Below are 21,830 nucleotides of genomic sequence, written 5' to 3' on the forward strand. Positions count from 1 at the left end.
TGTATTAGGTTTTGGATACTTTCATTTTTCTTATACTTTGTAATTCCTATATAAAGGAACCTTATGATTCATTAATAATATACAGAAGAATTCCCCATTCTTTTACAATACGTTATCATCACGATGGACTCCAAAAACCCTGAGACAAAATCGAAACTCCCAAACCCTAAAAACCTAAGCCGGCGGCCACGATCCTAGACGACCTCCGTCTCGTCTCAACTCCGATCAAGCTCAGCCTCTTGACGTTCCCTGTTCGTGTTCAACGTCCTCAGCCTCAGCTCAGCTTGTACCCAGCTCAGTTCAAATCCCCGACCAGACGCAACCATCCGCGACAAGCATCAACTCGCGATCGCTCTCGGCATGCGACCCGACAGGAGCCGTCTTGCGTCCATCTGTCTCAGCTAGTCTCAGATCTTAGGAGGTCCGGTTCAGACCTACAAAACAAAGGTATAAAGACTAAATCTGAGAACATAATGATCAGAACCTAAAACCCCTAATCCATCATTATGGAATCCCATGTCCTTGATCAAAACCCTAAAACCTATAAACTAAAATTGACAATCTCATAACTAGTTATAGAAATCGATTCCTTAGAACATATTGATTGTTTTTATTGATTGTTCCTGATCTGAATTTGAGAAACCCTAATTCAGGAATCGAAACCCTAAACCTAAAGATTGAATCCGGTTTTAATTATTCTTATTTTGATTGAATGTTTGATGATCTGAGGTTTTAGGATTGATAGATTGATTGAATAATCTAATCTCGAATTTAAAATCCTAAAAGCTTTGAAACCTTGAATTCATATTGCTTAAAACCGGCTGCTTATTATTTTGAATCAAAACCCTAATTCGAATTTTCTAAGGTTGTTTGCATGACATCTAAATCCGAATATGAATTGCATTCGTCTTGATTATCAAACAGCATATAGATTATACAAACTCGAATTGATTGCATTAATAAAAGCATATGGCCGTGTGGCCTAATCTCTCTGTCTCATATAGAAACATGAATTAGGATTGTTCGCACCATGGTCAAGTAGTTTTCATATGAACGTTTCTTTTGATTGAGTTATGGCCGCATAAGGCTTGATTGTGGCCGAGGTTCTTGTTTATCTTATGGTCGAAGGATCACATTATAAAACCCTAATTTCAAATGATAATGTGATCAGATGTCGAAAATCTCAAACCTAGACTACACATCCCTTAATCTCTCTGGAGATAACTATTTGCAGTGGGCGCTAGATACAAAGATCAACCTGAGGTCAAAGGGACTCGGTGATACTATCATCGAGGGAAACAATGAGAATGATAAAAATAGATACATGGCGATTAGTATTATAAGCCATCACCTCATTGAAGGTTTAAAGGATCAGTACCTGACAATGGAAAATCCACTAGGCCTTTGGACCGCTTTACAGCGTAGATATGATCACCATATGAGTGGAAGAATCTCAGATTCATGAACTATAAGTCTGTGGATGAATACAATTTGGTATTATTCAAAATAGTTTCAATGATGAGACTGTGTGGTGAAGAAGTAACCGAGAAAGAGTTACTTGATAAGACCTTCTCTACGTTCCATTCAACGAATGTGTTGCTGCAGCAGCAGTATAGAGAGAGGATTCGCCACATATACTGGTCTGATCTCGTGCCTACTTCTGGCCGAGGCTAATAATGAACTCCTGATGAAGAACAGTGAGATGAGACCTCCAGGATCAGCACCATTACCAGAAGCCCACAAAGTTGAAAAGAAAGATCCCAAAGAAAGCAACCACGTCTATAATGAGAGAAGAACACACGGCAGAGGCCGTGGTGGGTACAAAGGACGTGGTGGCCGTGACAATTACACATATGGCCGTGGATATGGAAACCACAATAACTGTGGTCGTGGTTCCAGCTATGGCCGTGGAAGAGCCATTTTTGGCCGCGGTCGAGGCGGTATATCCAAGCTGTCTTACTCGACCAAATCCGTTTGTCACAGGTGCGGGATGAGTAACCATTGGGCCAAAAATTGCAGAACCCCTAAGCATCTATGTGAACTCTATCAGGAGAGTCTTAAGAACAAGAACCCATAAGCTCATATGGTTCACGACAATGGGTATGATGCTGATGATGATTTCGACCATGAAAAGGATGATCTAATGGATCATGAGACATCAGATTGTCTTAAAGACTAATTCGACTTTTATTTGATTACTTTATGATTGCTTTGGTGTTTTTATTTTTGGTGTTTGAATTTATAATATGAAAGCTTTAAAGTTTTATAAAAGTCTCTGAGATTATAAATCTTCTTATATATAGAATGAATGATGAGATGAGTATACTTGTGGTGGATAGTGGCTCAAGTCACACAATTCTTAGAGACAAAAGATACTTCGTCAATCTCATAATGCAAAGTGCAAACATACATACTATTGCGGGTGTGGCCGGCCTGATTGAGGGTCACGGCCAGGCTTATATATTGATGCCTAAAGGCACTCTTCTAGAGATTAAAAATGTTTTATATTCCCCCAGCTCTAAAAGAAGCTTATTGAGTTTCAAGGACATAAGGATAAACGGTTTCCACCTTGAAACATGGGAAGAAGGAAATAAAGAATTCCTTAACATATTTTCGATCACCCAAGGCAATAAGATGGTCCTAAAGACTGTACCCGCAATAGCTACTGGTTTATACTATGCAAAGATCAGTATGATCGAGGCTAATGCCTGCGAAAATTTCATTCTATGGCATAACCGGCTTGGCCATCCCGGTACTAGTATGATGCCAAAACTGATAATGAATTCACAAGGGCACACATTCAAAGGAGTTGTCCCAAATAATCTCACATGTGCAGCATGTGCACAAGGGAAACTCATAACTAGGCCATCACCAGCCAAAGTTAATAAGGAAATCATAAATTTTCTGGAAAGGATTCAGGGAAATATATGTGGAACAATACACCCACCTAGTGGGACGTTTCGGTATTTCATGGTCCTGATTGATGCATCGACCAGATGGTCGCATGTTTGCCTACTATCCACACGAAATTTGGCATTTACACGCCTGCTTGCTCAGATCATAAGACTGAGAGCACATTTTTCAGATTTTCCTTTAAAGACTATACGTCTAGACAATGCTTGTGAATTTACGTCCCAAGCGTTTAATGAGTATTGTATGTCCATGGGGGTAAGTGTGGAACATTCCGTGGCACATGTACATACACAGAACGACTTGGCCTAATCTTTTATTAAATGCATACAACTGATTGCCCGACCATTACTCATGAGGTCTAAACTCCCGGTATCAGCATGGGGACATGCAGTATTACATGTAGCAGAACTGATTCGCATCAGGCCATCTAGTGAGCATAGATATTCACCATCCCAGTTACTCACGGGTCATGAGCCAGACGTGTCCCACATCAAAACATTTGGATGTGCCGTTTACGTTCCAATTGCTCCACCACAGAGAACTAAAATGGGACCACATAGAAGGATGAGAATATACGTTGGATATGACTCCCCAACCATTATAAAGTATCTTGAGCCAACCACGGGTGATTTGTTTAAGGCCAGATACGCAGACTCACACTTTGATGAGTCCACATATCCGACCTTAGGGGGGAGAGAACAGCCGGTTGATAAAAGAAATAGAATGGTCTCGACCATCAATATCTTGGCAAGATCCTCGGACTAAAGAATGTGATATGGAAGTCCAAAAGATTATACATCTACAAAAGCTAGCTAATCAGTTGTCAGATTCATTTGCTGACCCGAATAGAGTGACAAAGTCATACATACCGGCTTGTAATGCACCTATAAGAATAGATGTCCAGAAGGGACAAGATCAAGTTTCTACAGAGTCTAAACAACGTTTAAAACGTGGTAGACCTATTGGTTCCAAAGATAAACAGCCTCGAAAGTCCAAGAGAGGTGTCGGACCCGAGAGCATTAAGGAAACCGTCCATGACATTGATGGACCGGCCGAGCCGACCGAACTGGTCGAGCCGAGTGGGCCGGCCATACTGAATGAACCGGTTCGACCAATGGTACCATATAATGAGGTTCGGGACGATGAATTTCAGGGTATACCAGGTCTGGATAACCAAGAGATCTCGATCAATTATATAATGTCTGGAACACAATGGAACAGAAAAGATATCGATGTCGATGATATATTTGCATATAAGGTAGCACTTGAGATCATGGAAATAGATAAGGATCTAGAACCCACGTCCATATATGAATGCATGCAAAGATCAGATTGGATCAAATGGAAAGAAGCTATAAACGTGCAGTTAGAATCATTAAGAAAGAGAGGCATTTTTGGCCCTATAATCATGACACCGAGTGATGTCAAACCAGTGGGATACAAATGAGTTTTTGTGAGGAAAAGAAATGAGAAAGGAGAAGTAGTGAGATATAAAGCACGGCTTGTTGCACAAGGATTCTCACAGAGACCAGGAATAGACTATGAGGAGACTTACTCCCCTGTGGTGGATGCAACTACATTATGATTTCTAATCAGTCTGGCCATAAAAGAAAAGCTTGATTTACACCTAATGGATGTAGTGACTGCATACTTGTACGGACCACTGGATAATGAAATCTATATCAAAGATAAGAAAGGTTCTCGAGAACAACATTGTATTAAGCTGAATAAAGCCTTGTACGGTTTGAAACAATCAGGTCGAATGTGGTACAATAGATTATCAGAGTACCTAGTGAAAGAGGGTTATAAGAACAATCCAATAAGTCCATGTATTTTTATCAAGAAATTCGACAACAAAGGCTTTGTAATCATGTCGGTTTATGTGGACGACCTGAACATTATAGGAACCTCTGGAGAGATTTCTCAAACAGTCGAATGTCTAAAGAAAGAATTCGAAATGAAAGACTTAGGAAAAACTAAGTTCTGTTTGGGACTGCAACTTGAGTATGTAAACAATGGAATCCTTGTGCATCAGTTGGCATATACAGAAAAGATACTCAAGAAGTTTAATATGGAACAGGCTCATCCGTTGTCGAGTCCTATGGTCATGAGGTCCTTAGACCTAGAGAAGGATCTGTTCGGACCAAAGAAACCGGAAGAGGAAGTGCTCGGACCGGAAGTGCCTTACTTAAGTGCCATTGGAGCTTTAATGTACTTGGCTAGCCACACTAGACCAGACATTTGTTTTGCCGTGAATCTATTATCTAGATTTAGCTCTTGTCCAACTCAGAGGCACTGGAATGGAATAAAACATCTGTTCAAATACGTGTAAGGAACAAAAGATCTCGGTTTTTTCTATACCAACCGACCAAGAGAGATTTTGTTTGGATATGCTGATGCAGGATACTTATCTGATCCACATAATGCTAGATCTCAGACTGGATATGTTTTTATACATGGTGGAGCAGCAATATGCTGGCGTTCTACAAAAAAATCCTTAGTGGCCACATCGTCCAATCATGCCGAGATCATAGCAATGTATGAAGCAAGCCGTGAGCTTGTGTGGTTGAGGAACATGACCGGCCACGTCCGTGTAGAGAGTGGTTTGGCCGTGGGAAAGGAAGAGCCAACAACCATCTATGAGGACAATGCAGCTTGCATAGCTCAGCTCAACGATGGATACATCAAAGGAGATAGGACAAAGCATATCTTGCCCAAATTCTTCTTCACCCACGATCTACAGAAGGCCAAAGAAGTTCAAGTGGTTCAAGTTCGGTCCAGTGATAATTCAGCCGATATTTTCACCAAGTCTCTGCCAACCTCAACGTTCAAGAAGCTTACATATCAGATAGGAATGCGCCAATTGAAGGGTCTTCGGTGATGCATTCATCATGGGGAGTTTCATGCGTTGTACTCTTTTTCCTATCTATGGTTTCCATTTTTTCCACATTGAGTTTTTGGTTTTCCTAGAAAAGTTTTAACGAGGCAACATTAAGCATGTTACAAACCCATATGGTTATGGCATCCAAGGGGGAGTGTTATAAATCATTAAGTAGATGACCCATAACCAAGACCAGAAGAGAAAGCCCATCGGCCGAGCCAAGGCCCAACCGCATGGATGAGAGGCGGCCAAGTTCCTAGTCGGCCAAGGCTTACTAGTTTTTCCTTTTCTCTGTTTTAATAGTTTTCCTATTTCCAGTTGTATTAAGTTTTGGATACTTTCTTTTTTCTTATATTTTGTAATTCCTATATAAAGGAACCTTATGATTCATTAATAATATACAGAAGAATTTCCTATTCTTTTAGAACACTCAGTAATATTTTATAGAGTGGATGAAAAGTAATCTTTATTACTCATTTTCGACTGAAAATTCTAATTTGCAGTCTTTATTTAGCTCATATTAAAATTATATTGTCATAATAGTAGTATACATAATGAACTCAGTCGTACTATCTAAATTGGACAACATCTAGTTGCGAATTTTCTGCTCACAATTTCACATTGAATTATAAAAATCTTGACAAAGCACTTTAAACATGTACAAATGATGCATGCAACCTATGATTTGTATCTAATAAAATATATCTTTCCAGTTAAAAAATTAAGAACTTCTGATCTGATACTGCCCTTTTGCGATTCATTAATAGTCTTGAATTAGGGCTCGTGGCTCCTTGATACTTCTAACGGCTTTTCCGCAACATCAAAAGCTCAAGTGGACATTTTCAAAGTAGTTATTCCAGATTTAATATCTTCCTTGCGTTTCATAAAAAATGTTGTTTAAGTTTTTTCACATGAATTAAGAAATTGTCAAATTTTCTGTTTTATTCTTATTTAATATAATTTTTGTTTAGTTTTATTAATAAATTAAAATAAGGGTAAAAATTAAATTTTTTATTAAATTTGTGCATTAGAAACGTAAAACAACATTTATAATGAAATAAAATTTAAGAGTTAAAACGAGGAATAATGTATTTCCCCAACGTTCTTTAAAAAATTATCATTCCCAAGAAATAATTTTTTCTCATTCCTTTTTATTCTTTTTTTTGTAGAGAAATAAAGAATAAAATTATTTTTTTATTAGAATTGAGAAAAAACAATTATTCCATTTCATTCCTGCTATTTTATTCTTCTACATTTATTTCCTTTTCGTTTATCTTGTTTTCAGAATGGTCACCGGTAGAACCCGACACTTAATATGAAACATAGAAAATAATTTTTTTAAATTTTTTATAAGTTTTATATATATGTTTGGAATCTCAGAGTTTAAAACTGTAGTATATCTTAATCTTTAAGGATTCATGGGTTAATCATATTATGATACTCATAACGGATAGAATAAAAAAAATACTATAATCAAAAATAATAATAAATGACGAAAGATCAAGGTTTAAATATGTGATTAAACCTAATAACAAAATATTGATCATATTATTTATTTCAAATGTAGCAAAAGGAGAATTTTCAATTTATATCTATATTTGACTTCAAGTATTATTATAAAAGATATTATCCTCCCATTAACTTATATTTCTTATTAAATAGATATTGGTATATTTTTCTCTATATTAAAAAGTAAAAAATAATATCCTTTCTATATTAAAAGAAGATAACATTTATAAACATATTATTAAACAAAAAAAATCTATTGAAAACAAACAGAAAATACACATTGGAAATGGTCTAAGCAGACCAGCAAGAATTAAATAGACAATTATTTTTTGTAGAGTAAAATAAACAATTGATTCTGACATTAACATTACTACGTTAAATAATGAAAAAGAATATAAATCCTTATAAATATAACTTTAAATTCCCTTCCTCCTCCGATCGAATCAGAAAGCTTCCCCCTTTCTCTCTATCTCTCTCTCTCGCTCTTTTTCGCATCAAAATCGGCTTCGGATTTTTTTTGGTCTCGCTGCCGAGAATTTGCGAAACTTTTCAATTCACTTCAAATTCGATAACTTCGTCGTCTTTGATGGGTCGTCGTCCGATTTGAATATTCTCTCCTCCGCCCGCCCCCACGAGAGTTGAATTTCCGTTTTAGGGGGATTCACGGAGTCTTAGGATTCTTCTTCTGGAGACAAAGATGAGCGTTGCGAAATCTCAGGTATGGCAGCCATGCAAGAAGAAGCGATCCTGAAAAGGTCTTTAAACATCGAAGAAGAACGAATCTAGAAGATAGAAAGAGATAGAGATGATGGCTTCTCGAGCAACACCTTGGCGTTCAACAACGACTTCTGGGTCTTCAGGGACGCGAGTGGGTAAGTACGAGCTTGGGAAAACTCTGGGGGAAGGAACATTCGCTAAGGTCAAGTTCGCCAGGAATGTTGAGAACGGAGAGAGTGTCGCCATTAAAGTCATTGATAAAGAGAAAGTCTTGAAAACCAAAATGATCGCTCAGGTTTAGACCAATCCCTCTCCTCTCTTCCTTACCCAACATGTTTTGACTTGGGCGGTTTTTTGTCTGTTTCTGTTCAGATCAAGCGTGAGATTTCGACAATGAAACTCATCAAGCATCCGAATGTCATCCGTATGTATGAGGTTTTGCTCTCTAACTCTCTTGTCTCTTCTTCCCTTTTACTCGGTTGCTTACATGTTTAGAATCGAAAAAGCTTAGTTTGAAGTTAGGGAACATAATAAGTGGTCCCTCCCTGGCCTATCTCGTATATATAATTAATAGTGTTATTTTATTGCAGGTGATGGCTAGCAAAACTAAGATCTACTTTGTTTTGGAATTCGTTACTGGTGGAGAGCTTTTCGATAAAATTGTAAGCTTTCTCTCTTTCCATTGAACATGTTTGTTTATAAATGATATCACGAGTTAACAAGTGGACTTGATTTGTCATGTGTAATAGTCAAGCAGTGGGAGGTTGAAGGAAGATGAGGCCAGGAAGTACTTCCAGCAGCTTATTAATGCTGTGGACTATTGCCATAGCAGAGGAGTTTATCACAGAGACCTTAAGGTTACCCAATCTTATTCTTTTCTGGTCTTGAATTTGTATCAAGAGTTATATGCTTTCAATTTTTTATAAACCATGTTGCATTTTTTTTTCTGGTTGCAGCCAGAGAATTTGCTCTTGGATGCAAACGGTACTCTCAAAGTGTCTGATTTTGGATTAAGTGCTCTACCTCAGCAAGTCCGGGTGAGCTTCTATCATGTTGTTTTGATGATACTGCTACTATAGTCTCTTAAGGATAAAGTTTTCTATAATCATCAATGCTGATTTTTGTGACCCTTCTTCTTTAGGAGGATGGTTTACTTCATACAACATGTGGAACTCCCAATTATGTTGCTCCCGAGGTAATATCTATTGACATTTTCAAGTGTCTTGAATCTTGACGTCTTATTCTTTCCTGGTCTCTTTAGCCATCTATTTTTTTGTCTCTCTAGGTAATCAACAACAAAGGTTATGATGGAGCAAAGGCTGATTTGTGGTCTTGTGGTGTGATTCTCTTTGTCTTAATGGCTGGCTATTTACCTTTTGAAGATTCCAACTTAACTTCGTTATATAAAAAGGTGCTATGCTTTGCTTTGCTTTTTTCTTTCTCTGATGCATATTCATTTCGCATGCTATGGTAAAAAAAGGTTTCAAGTAGGGTAAAGCTATAAGAGTCTTATGTCTTTATGATTACAGATATTCAAAGCCGAATTTACCTGCCCTCCCTGGTTCTCTGCAAGTGCTAAGAAGCTAATCAAAAGGATTCTGGATCCCAATCCAGCAACGGTATATTTTTCTCTCTCTTTTTGTTGTTGAGAAGGTTTCATTTGTTCTATGCCGTCAGAGGAGGCAAAAGCTTCTATTGGTTTGAGTATATCTGATGTTTTTACACTGATTTTATCTGTATATTGGACAGAGGATTACACTTGCCGAAGTCATTGAAAATGAGTGGTTCAAAAAAGGGTACAAAGCACCCAAATTTGAAAACGCAAACGTCAGCCTTGATGATGTTGATGCTATTTTTGATCATCTAGGGGTAAGGCTTATCTGAGTTAACTACATTTTTATGAACTTTGGATGATTGCTTAGCTTGTTGTTTTTGTTGGATATTAGGAGTCTAAGAACCTAGTTGTGGAGAGGCGAGGAGAAGGACCTAAAACACCAGTAACTATGAATGCTTTTGAGCTCATCTCAACATCCCAGGGTCTCAATCTTGGTTCACTTTTCGAAAAGCAAACGGTACAGATTTCTAATAAGTAATAAGTAAAGCCTTTGTTTTTTGTGGAAGTTGTCATTCTTAGTTTAGTGATAAAGCATATATCATTTGGATTCAGGGGCTTGTTAAACGGAAAACTCAGTTTACTTCCAAATGTCCGGCTAATGACATAGTCACCAAAATTGAGGCAGCAGCTGCACCTATGGGCTTTGATGTCAAGAAAAATAACTACAAGGTTGGGTTCCCGTTACATATTCATCTATATGCTGTGAAAATTGTATTTATTCGTTAGATACCCGTGATTACACCCTTATACCATTTCTTGACTCATCCAGATGAAGCTTCTTGGAGAAAAGTCAGGCCGCAAGGGCCAGTTAGCAGTCACAACTGAGGTTAGCTTTCTTAGTGACCAGTGACTGATCACCCTTTTGTATGATGTATCTCTGTGTTGGACCCTAATCTCAAGCTAATTCAGGTTTTTCAAGTTGCTCCATCGCTTTATATGGTTGAAATGCGAAAATCAGGGGGTGACACCTTGGAGTTCCACAAGGTATGCATATGCAAGGCTTGAGTTGCATCTTAATGTCGTGGGTTTGGTTCTGAAGAAGTTGATAATCTTATGCCTTTTGCTTTTCTTTTTCTTGTTTTAGTTTTACAAGAACCTGACCATGGGTCTTAAGGACATTGTTTGGAAGACAATCGACGAAGAGAAAGAGGAAGGAACCGAAGGTAAGCATTCTTCATTGACATAATCTATTAAAGAAGCCAAGAAAGTAGATGAAACAACAACACAAATCCTGTTTTTGTTTCAGGTGGTACTAATGGTGCAGTGGCTGCTTCTTGATACCAGACAATTGTGAAACAGTTTGCGTTTGCTTTTGATATAGATTTTGTTCGTTATAAATTGCTGTACTTGGGGTTTGCGAGTGGTTTTGAAGTTATATAAAAGGAAGGGTCAAAAGGTGGAGCGAAGCTGATGTTTGAAACTCTATATATTGGGGGAATTTGATTAAATTTTGTCTTTGTTTGATTCCATGGAATGTTGTGAATAGCATATGCGTGTACGAAAGGGTATCCTTGTTTGAAAGTAAAAGCTCTATCTACATATTCGAATCGTTTTTTTTTGTTGATTAAAAACAAAAGTATCGTTTTTTTTTGAGGAAAATTGCATAAAAACCTTCAAAAGTCACGTTTAATTTTTTAACTATCACTTTAAACCTTCTATCCAACATTTTTTTTATCATTAACGTATACAAACTCATACTGATTATGTAAATCAAACTGGTAATTTTGGATCTATGTGAACGACGGTTGTCTTCTGACACTACATGCTAGATTGTCCGTCTTTGTATTCTCTGTCCGAAATACATGAATGATCTCTGAATGGGTGAATTTTTTCTTCAAATTCCTAACGTCTTCTGAAACGCTGGCCATTCTGAAACCATCTTCACCAACTGAAAACAATCCGTTGTGAACGTAACCTGAAACTGACGCAAATTCGTCATACATTCCATTGCCCATATTAGTGCTTCCACCTCCGAACGAAGAGGTGAAAGAGTTTCCCTAACATTTCATTCCCTCATCAATCCATCAAAACCCTCTAGAGTACTACACAACCTTGTCCTCAGTAAGGCTCCTTTTCTTTCCACGATTCATCTGTAAAGCACCATCGTCCTGGAATAGATGGTAGATTCCTGGCTTCTACCGGTTGTGTTGTCCGAGGTATATTCAGTTGTACCTCAACCCATAGTATTAACTCTATTTCCGCTATCTGAAGCATTTCCCTGCTGGGTCAATGTCTAGGTTACTAAAAACTTTGTTGTTCCAAAATCAACTTTTTTTTTATCACAAAATCAACTTTGTTTTTATCACAAAATCAACTTTGTTTTTATCACAAAAACACTCAGTTTGCTTACTTGTTTATCAAGACAAAAAATGACTGAAACTGTTCATTTACAGATAAAAACTGACGATGTGTTAGTTTCTAATAAATAGAAAATAATAAAAAAATAAAAAAATCAATTATTGAAAGAAATAAAATCAGAAAATAAATAATTCTTTTGTATTTTTTTTAAAAAAAATTAACTAAAAAATACCAATAATATTTATAAATTGTCTAAAAATCATTTTTCTAATTTTTATTTAATTTTCTGATTTTATTTATTTTAATAATTTATTTATTTATTTTTTTGTGTTTATTAGAAACTGACACATCATCATCATCAGGTTTTATCCGTAAATGAACAGTTTTAGTCACTTTTTTGACTTGATGATCAAGTAAACCAGGTTGAGTGTTTTTTGTGATTTTCGTTCAAAAAAGTGTTTTTGTGATAAAATATCTGGTTGAAGATTTAAAATGATAGTCAAAAAATTAGAAAGTTTAATTTGTCATATTATTATAATAAATACAAAAATTATATTTATCACTTTATCACAAAAACATTTGTGCCAGTCATACGAAACATTTAATAACGCTTGAAATCGCAACCATTCGCTTCCGCAAACTCCTGCACCCGCAACCGAAGCGTTTGAACCAGGGCCTAAATCGCCTGTTACCGGAATACCATATAAATTACCTGAACCGAAATATAACATCAAACTTTTCACATAACTTATGATTTTAGGTGAGACTAAGAGTGTTGTTGCACATTCCATGTCTAATGTATATTAACGTTTTTACTTCACCGCAATATTTGCTATCCTTATTATTGATCAAATACGATCTTGTGACATACGATTCAATATTATTATCTCCTCACTACTACTCTCACGCCGATTAATACCTTCCACAAAAATGTTATCCTTCGCCGTAGGAATAAATGACGCAAAATGCATAACCACCATCGCATTCCTACCAAGCAGAGATCAAAAGGGACGATATTAGAAAGTAATACAATGCAAACTAGGAAATAAAAACATGAAAGTAAGAAGAAGAATAAGGAAAAAAAGTCTGTTATCCGGTGTGAAGATATGCAAACTAATATATAAATTATTGACTAATTTAATACCGATTAATGTATCCATGCGTACCTAGAAACATTCAAACATGCACCGGGTCTCAAGGAAACAAAATCTATATTATAATAGTTGTTGCTCATTCCTCAGTGCGTCACGTTAGCGTTTTGTGGATTCCACTTTTTAAAAGTGTGAAAAAGTGTCAAACCCATGGTTTGAATCCAGATTATTGAGATATAAACACTAACATTTGTACCACTAAGTTAAATGATACTTTGTACATTAATGGCCGAACATAATATATATTTATGAAGGTAGGAAGCCCTTGCTTCTTCGGCTTCGTCTGAGGGTCGGACCTCCAAGTATATTATGGGTTTCATTTTTAAATGAGATTCAACACATTATATAAAAAAAATCTCAAGTTTGCAATAATTATAGTTTTCCCGTATTGTAAACTGTTGTCGTTTAACATGAGTTTGAATTCTTTTCATCATTGTCTCAAACAAGTTTGAGTTACAGAGTTTCGCTGTGTGTCTGTTCGTAATCTATTTTTTCACCGGTGAACTCTTCATGTTCCCATCTTAAATAGCTTGATCATACATGTTCCTGATTTGTAGTCCCTCTGTAAACCCTATATATATGATTCTCATCTTTGATGAACCCAATCTGCATCTCCACAAAACTCATTGATTCCTCTTAACTTTAACCATCTTCTAGAAAATGTTTCTCTCTGCCTCTCCAGTTCCTCAAACTGGCGTCCCGGCGTCCGTCACTCAACCTTCGAGTCTCTCCTTCTTGGTCATAGTAGTCAGAGCATAGCCTCTGGTTTCCTCCGCTTCTGGGATTCCCTGAACTTCAAGAAAGACAAGAAGTTTGTGGGAATCACGGTTCTCTTCTTTGATGAAAAGGTAAGTTAATCTTCGATCTATCACACTTATTTAACATAATTGTTTTAATTGATTTCCTGATTCTTTGTTGAATAATATAATTTGCAGATTTCGTGATTCATAGTTTTACTCCCGTCGGATGTGCTAATCATTACATGCCATCTTTGAAAGCATGTTCCATTGTGAAAGTTGATCGTTTTGAGGTTGCTAGGTGCTCAAGCATGTACAAGATAACTGATCATTAATTCCTCATTCGTTTCATCTCACTAACCATTATTGATGAAATCATCACAGGTGCCCCTGAGATCAATCTCCAGTCAAGATTAAACTGTTCGACAATCTCCAAGTGATTGCGAACACAAACCTAGAACTCCCATGTATATTATCATATTGCATCTGAGTTTATATTATGTTTCGATATCATAACTGATATTTAAACTTGCAGATATGGTTGGGCAAATCTGTTCTGTCCAGGGCTTTGACCTCACCAAAGAAACAACTCGAGTCGTTATCCGTCTCCTCATTGATCCGTAAGAAATAATTAACACATAATTCCCTTTATATTATTGTCTATATTGTGCTAACATCAATAATCAAAAATATTTCCTACCCAAGATTTGTGATCGTCTATTTATCTCTATTACTTATCAATCTAATTTTACACAAATCTTTATTTTACAACTTAAAAGAAACCACAATAACCCAAACCATCAAAACACCAAAAACTAGAATCTTAAAAAAGACGAATCGTTAATGATCACCTCTCTTTTTGTCTAATCTTACAAATAAACTTCAAAACAAATATACCAAACTAATCAACTCAACTAAAACTCAACGACACATACATTGAACCAGCTAAACAAATACAAACTACATGACCAACTATTTAACAATTTACAAACTTACTTTCGCAGATGCTTACGAAGAAGACAACCAAGATCAGTGAAATTACCTAAACAAAAAAGCAGACTAAGTTATAAACTCTGATAAATACAATTAACAATAATTTTTGTTTACATATTACCCATCAAATAAAAGAGAAACAAACACAACCACACCATGAGATACAAGAGACAATCTCAACAAACACAAAGGCGGCAACAACATCTCCACCTGTTCACTCTTTTTGTCTTATGAAAATAGCTTACATACTCAATGTTAACAGACCAATGCTATTGTCTTCTTATGAGAAATACATATATTCGTTTAAAATTCATTAAAGCCTAAATACTAATTGTCACTCATTTTATTGCTATTTTTACAAGTCTTCATGTATTTGTTTTAAAGGTCCGGTAAAAACAACAAGTTTAAAATTAAAAAAAATATATAACCAACATAATAAGAATAAAAAAAATTATTACTTAATACACACAACTTACACAGCTAAACTGGAGAAAAAATATCCAGAAACAAAAAGTACTCTCAACAACATTAATATAATTTATGTAATCTCAACAGTACAATTAACAAATTAAAAAGACAAACAAACAATAAGTCTTAGTGACACAACAAGCAACACCACGAACTATATCAATCACATTACTAACACAGTTTAGTCTTTCATGACTGGAGAACAATACATACACAGTTCATCATCACAACTCTAACCATATAACAATAAAATACTTGAAAAACAATTATCAACTCAAAACGCAAAATCCACAGCTACAATAACCCTAACAAATATTGAGATGAAACAAGAACTCTGTCCACAGCTCCGCGCTTGCGCGGGGAAATGTCCCTAGTTTTCACATAAATATAAATCTGAAGATCAACCATATTGAACCAACAAGATCTATACCAAAAAAAAAAAAAACAAACAAACAAAAAACAAGAAGGATATTGTTGACATTGAAAACAAAAGTTTTGTATATATTCGATATAAAATTATTTTCATGATTTTCTTTTGGGCAAAAAGTTTCGTGATTTTATGTGTGTTTTTAGTTTTAATAAAATAGATGTTGCTTACTCAATATTTACTATCAAAAAAAAAAGTAACATCATTTGTTTTTTTTTTCTTATCCAGGTTCTACTCGTTTTCGCGCATTAATTTGTTCTTAAATATAATTTCCGAACATTTTGTTGTATATAAGAACATTGACGATGGTAGACACAAATGCACCACATAGGATGTTCATGACTTTCACAATCATTAAAAGAAACAAACTCTTCTTTTCTTCTTACTAGGGGCAGATCCCCCACACAAACGCATGGGCGTGGACGTAGTTGTTGATGTTTTTTTTTGCTGTGGTTATTGATTGGAGTGCGGCGATGAACTGTTCTACTTTTTGCAGTGGTTGGTGTTGTGTATTTTTTTGTATAGGCAGATTAGTTAATATTGTTGGGGTTTATTTTATGGGGTTTTAAAAAAATTGATTGTACTTACAATTTTGGCTGTTTTTTTTGTATTTTTCTGTTGTAATTTTAAATTGCCCTTTGTAAAATGCATACAATAGGTTTTAGTGTTTGTTTGGCCTTAATGGGCGGAAAATGTAGTGAAGAAAGTATTTTCGTGAACAACTAATTGTACTGGATAGATTGTAGTTGGACTTATAAGCTCAGTTGAAAAGAGAACATAACTGAACAGTATTATTGAAATCAATTTTTTGCTGCATTATTGAAATATTGTCATAAAGACTTCAACTTGACATCAAATTTTTTACTGTCATATTGAAATATATAATCTTTTATGTTACACATGATATACTAAGGAGGTAATATTTCTCCTGAATCTGAAATGAACAAAGTGTTCATAAATTAGAAAACACATTTAATTTTATAATTTTGATAGTGTTTTTAACTTTAAAGAAAGAAACCTGGAGGATGCTTCAAAGTAATATAGCTTTGCAATTTCTTTGTAGTTCACCGTTAAGAATATTTCCCAAGATTCTTTATCGTTTTCCCTTTCAGAACACCATTGTTACCACCAGAGCCTGTCCCAGTATTTATGAGACCAGAAGCAAATATTAATAAAATGGCCTATAAATTAGTTGATTCTAATATTTTTTAAAAAGTTAAAGAGGAAGAATTGAACCTACTTCCTCTGGTCCACATAAGAGCATCGCAACCATTAGTGCTGTAGAGAACTTTTGTTAAATTTGTGGCCGCTAATTAACATAATCTCACGGCGGCCGGAAGCACAAGCTTCTTCCGCTTCCGTCCAGGGCCGGCACTGGTTACCACTTAAATCTTATTCTCTTCTTTCCTTAAGTCATGAAACCCTTTGAACATTATCAAAAAACGTCATTTTATTAGGGAAACAGCCATTCTCCAGCATGTCTTGAAGAACCTTGGCTCCTTTAACAATCCTTCGATCAAAATGTTATGCGTGATCAGTCAGCCTTTCAACCATTTGGCTTGCATATCCTTTCACCATGTCGTCCCATAATCAGCCACACTCCGCCAGCTCACCCTTCTAGAAGATTCCAAAGATTAATATGCTGCACGTCAAGAGAGTGGGGAAGAGCCACACCTGGCTAAGACGAAAATCACCACTTCCAAGAATGAACATTGATACCACAATCTCCTATTTGTTAAGCTCAATAAAGCGAGAAAGATAAAGAGATGTGCATAAGAAGACTAACCTTGAGGGAGGTGGATGGATCGCCAGAGGAAATGGCCTTGAGTTGAAGCAGAGACTCTTTGAGGTAAGCAGTTATGAGCATGAGTATCATCTTCACATCTTTCCCACTCACTCTAACCCCTTTAGGCAGGGTTATATATATATATATATATTCTCTCACTCTGAATTTCAAACCTGAACTTGCAAAGAGAGGGAGAAAGAGATGTATCTATGTACCATTTACATGTGGATTACAAATTTAAATACGAACATGACGCTGAGATAGGTGAGTCCCATGAGTCCGACATACGCTACACTGTTATGAAATCTGCACATATTTATGTCTAATATACTTTTGCTACTTAACAATCGTGTGTATTTCCATAATCCAATGAAAATAGTCTTTAAGTTGAGATTATTGGCGTATGAAGAAGAGATGATGAGGAATGTTCCAAAGCCGAACATACATACCTGTAATATACGCTAAGATAGGTTAGATAACTACCTTTTGGATGTCCACCAGCTTGTTGTATTCTCGCATGTTGGTAGCTTCTACATCCGTGCTGGCTGCTGAGAAGAGACCTATGATTGGGTATAACAAACTCTCGCGCATCAGCTTTATATCGTTGAACCATCTTTGAAATCGGTGAGATCCAAATGCATATGAATCTTTCTAAACACTTTAGAAAGTTTTCCCCCAAAACTCACACCCCTAACTTCAAGTCTGATAGCTCTAAAATCCGATGATCTAGAATCATGAGATGGTGCATGTAAGGGACCTGCAGCAGACCAATATATATCAAAACAAACTTAACTGATGACACAATACCATCATGAGCTGTATGCATTCCATTACAGAGTTATTTTCTTGTAGGACGACGCAGAGGAACATGCATGTCTCCTTGGACCTCCTATGAGCTCCACCCTGATCACCATATGTCTGATGATCTAAAAAACCACCTGATGAGCTGCCAAAGCAACAATATTAATAATCAATAAAATTAAAAATAGTGAGAAATCCATAAGAGAAATCATAAAATCATGAAATAATTACAAAGCGGCATAAAAGACGGTGGATGTTCAAGAACAATCTTAATCTGTACTAGGATAAGACCTGCGCTTTGCGCAGGGTGAGTTTATTTATATATATATTATCGATAGTTTTTTTTATATATGTGATCATTTTATTTATATATATAAAATATTTTTTGTTGTTATTATATAATTTTTTTCCGATGGATCGGATCAATTTTTATTAAAAATAATGGAACAAAACTATAATTAATACATCATGGGTTGATCGGATTGGACATTAAACAAATTATAACATAAAAACCTTATTTTTTCCAACACATTCTTGAAAAAAGTGAACAGTATTGTTTTCACATTTGAATTATTTTGAATTTTATCTTCCATATGGTTTTGAAAGCTTTCAAATCAACCATCGAATTGATACATGTGATTTTAATGTTTTTAGTCGTATACTTAAGGAAAACTTACATTTTTGTAATTTAAAGTCGTTTTAAAAAATTCAAAATATAACATCTAAGAAAAAATCTAACATATAAGAAAAATCTAACATATAAGGTGTCCTCATTTTTGTATTTTGAAGTCGTTTTTTAAAAAAAAATAACATATAAGGTTTCCTCATTTTTGTAATTTAAAATCATTTTAAAAAATTCAAAATATTACATATAAGAAAAAATCTAATTTTTATTATATGGTTAATGTTATTGTTTATTTTTTTTAATAATATAAAATTAAACAAAATGAAGAAGGATGCAAAAATTGTTATCAAATCCTTATTATTCATAATCATTAATTGCCATATATATGTAAATCATATTAGGTAATTTCGTAGCTTTTATTTAGGGAACAAATACACACTTCTTATATTTTAGGTTAATATAATGTTCTCTAGTGGACATTAAACAAATTATGACATAAAAACCTTATTTTTTTTCCTCGAACACAATTTTGAAAAAGTGAATAGTATTGTTTTCACAGTTGAATTATTTTGACTTTTAACTTACATATGGTTTTGAAAGCTTTCAAATCAACCATCGAAATGATACATGTCATTTTAATGTTTTTAGTCGTATACTTAAGGAAAACTTACATTCTTGTAATTTAAAGTTGTTTTAAAAAATTCAAAATATAACATATAAGAAAAAATCTAACATATAAGGTGTCCTCATTTTTGTATTTTAAAGTCGTTTTTAAAAACAAATAACATATAAGGTTTCCTCATTTTTGTAATTTAAGATCATTTTAAAAAATTCAAAATATAACATATAAGAAAAAATCTAATTTTTTATTATATGGTTAATGTGATTGTTTATTTTTTTAATAATATAAAATTAAACAAAAATGAAGAAGGATGCAAAAATTGTTATCAAATATTTATTATTCATAATCATTAATTATCATATATATGTAAATCATATTAGGTAATTCTGTAGCTTTTATTTAATGAAAGAATACACACTTCTTATATTTTAGGTTAATATAATGTTCTCTAGGACATTAAACAAAATATGACATAAAAACCTTATTTTTTCCAGCTAACACATTCTTGAACAAAGTGAACAGTATTGTTTTCACAGTTGAATTATTTTGACTTTTATCTTCCATATGGTTTTGAAAGCTTTCAAATCAACCATCGAATTGATACATGTCATTTTAATGTTTTTAGTCGTATACTTAAGGAAAACTTACATTTTTGTAATTTAAAGTCTTTTAAAAAAAATTCAAAATATAACATATAAGAAAATTCTAACATATAAGAAAAATATAACATATATGGTGTCCTCATTTTGTATTTTAAAGTCGTTTAAAAAAAATATATAACATATAAAGGTTTCCTCATTTTTGTAATTTAAAGTCATTTTAAAAAATTCAAAATATAACATATAAGAAAAAATCTAATTTTTTTATTATATGGTTAATGTGATTGTTTAAGTTTTTTTAATAATATAAATTTAAACAAAAATGAAGAAGGATGCAAAAAATGTTATCAAATCTTTATTATTCATAATCATTAATTCCCGTATATATGTAAATCATATTAGGTAATTCCGTAGCTTTTTTTTTTTTTTTTTTGACATCGAACGGCCATTCTATTACTCAGGCTTGAGGTGGTCTGGGTAACCAGACCGGAATAGAACAACCAATGAAAAGTAACTCCCTATGGAAGGATCTAGCATTCTTAGATAAAAAGTCTGAAAATTGATTTCTCGCTCGTGGAACATGATTGATGCTAAACTCCGGGAAGCATATCCGTAGCGTCTCTATCCTCTCCAATTCCGTCGCAAAGCTAGGCCACACATGAGGATCATCTAACATTGTGATCAGCTCCTTACAATCCGTCCCAAAGCGCTGGCATGTTGAGTGCTGTAGCATATTCTCCATTGCCCACCGTAGCGCTTCTACTTCCGAATGCAAGGCTGATTCACGTCGAGGAATATTCTTCATCCCCATGAGCTGAGTATTTCCCGTATTGTCCATCCAAACCCATCCAAGTCCACTGAAGTTGGCAGATGTTGTCCAAGATCCATCCAACAAGCAAATATTACCCAAGCTTATGACTTGTGGGTTCTCTATATTAGTCTCTTGTACCATAGGTTGTGCCACATCGTTCGCAGTAAACCAGGCCTGACATTCACTCTCTGCATAGCGGACTAACTCCAAAGGATCTCTATCTATCCCCTTGAATAGTTTATCATTCCTAGCTTTCCAGATATACCAAATTATCCAGGGAAAAGGATCTCTGTCTTGTTCCGGCTCAATAATAGAGTTTTTTCTCCAGAATAGGTAGTCCATATTGGCGTAGACACTTGGTAGTGGAAATACCTCAGGGCTTGTTGGGGTTGTCGATAAGGTCCAAGCTTGTAGCGCTGGCGGGCATTCAAAGATAGCATGTGTGACTAATTCATCCAAATCTCCGCATCTTGGGCAATAGTTATCACATCGCATATTTCGTCTTGCTAAATTCCTTGTTACTGCAACATGCCCAGTCAATAACTGCCAAATAAGATGACATATTTTCGTAGGCGCTTTTAACTTCCAAGCAAAAGCTTGAAGCTTGGTAATACTCGGTTCCAATATCTCATGTGCTTCCGCCGTCTTCAATAGATTATGGGCCACCCAATATCCAGATTTAACCGAGTATTGGCCATTCCTTGTGTAGCTCCAGCAAAAAGTATCGCGCCGGTGAGATGAACTTATGGCCAAACTCCTTATAAGCGGTATGTCCTCGGGATTTACATAATTCTCCAATAATCCAACATCCCAATCCTTCCCTATCTGATCAATGAGATCGCTTACTCTCATGTTAGGATGCATTACTGGTGCCACA

The 21,830-nt window shown here is 35.2% G+C and overlaps 2 protein-coding genes across 2 annotated transcripts; both read left to right on the forward strand.

The window, feature by feature from the left end:
• Positions 1-1,591: 1,591 nt before the first annotated feature.
• On the forward strand, positions 1,592-2,077 carry LOC111211991. Its single transcript, XM_022713350.1, has one exon. It carries the CDS (start codon positions 1,592-1,594, stop codon positions 2,075-2,077), a length of 486 nt encoding a protein of 161 aa, XP_022569071.1.
• Positions 2,078-7,744: 5,667 nt separating this feature from the next.
• Positions 7,745-11,176, forward strand: LOC106372069 (CBL-interacting serine/threonine-protein kinase 23-like). The gene is made up of 15 exons (XM_013812197.3): positions 7,745-8,315; positions 8,393-8,455; positions 8,611-8,682; positions 8,770-8,877; positions 8,977-9,057; positions 9,162-9,215; positions 9,306-9,431; positions 9,550-9,639; positions 9,770-9,889; positions 9,967-10,092; positions 10,188-10,304; positions 10,405-10,461; positions 10,545-10,619; positions 10,720-10,798; positions 10,882-11,176. The coding sequence occupies exons 1-15, from the start codon at positions 8,109-8,111 to the stop codon at positions 10,911-10,913; spliced, it is 1,407 nt and encodes a 468-aa protein (XP_013667651.1). The 5' UTR covers positions 7,745-8,108; the 3' UTR covers positions 10,914-11,176.
• Positions 11,177-21,830: the final 10,654 nt, after the last annotated feature.

The sequence above is a fragment of the Brassica napus genome, chromosome C5 (genome assembly GCF_020379485.1).
Source record: "Brassica napus cultivar Da-Ae chromosome C5, Da-Ae, whole genome shotgun sequence".
NCBI classification, from domain to species: Eukaryota; Viridiplantae; Streptophyta; class Magnoliopsida; order Brassicales; family Brassicaceae; genus Brassica; species Brassica napus.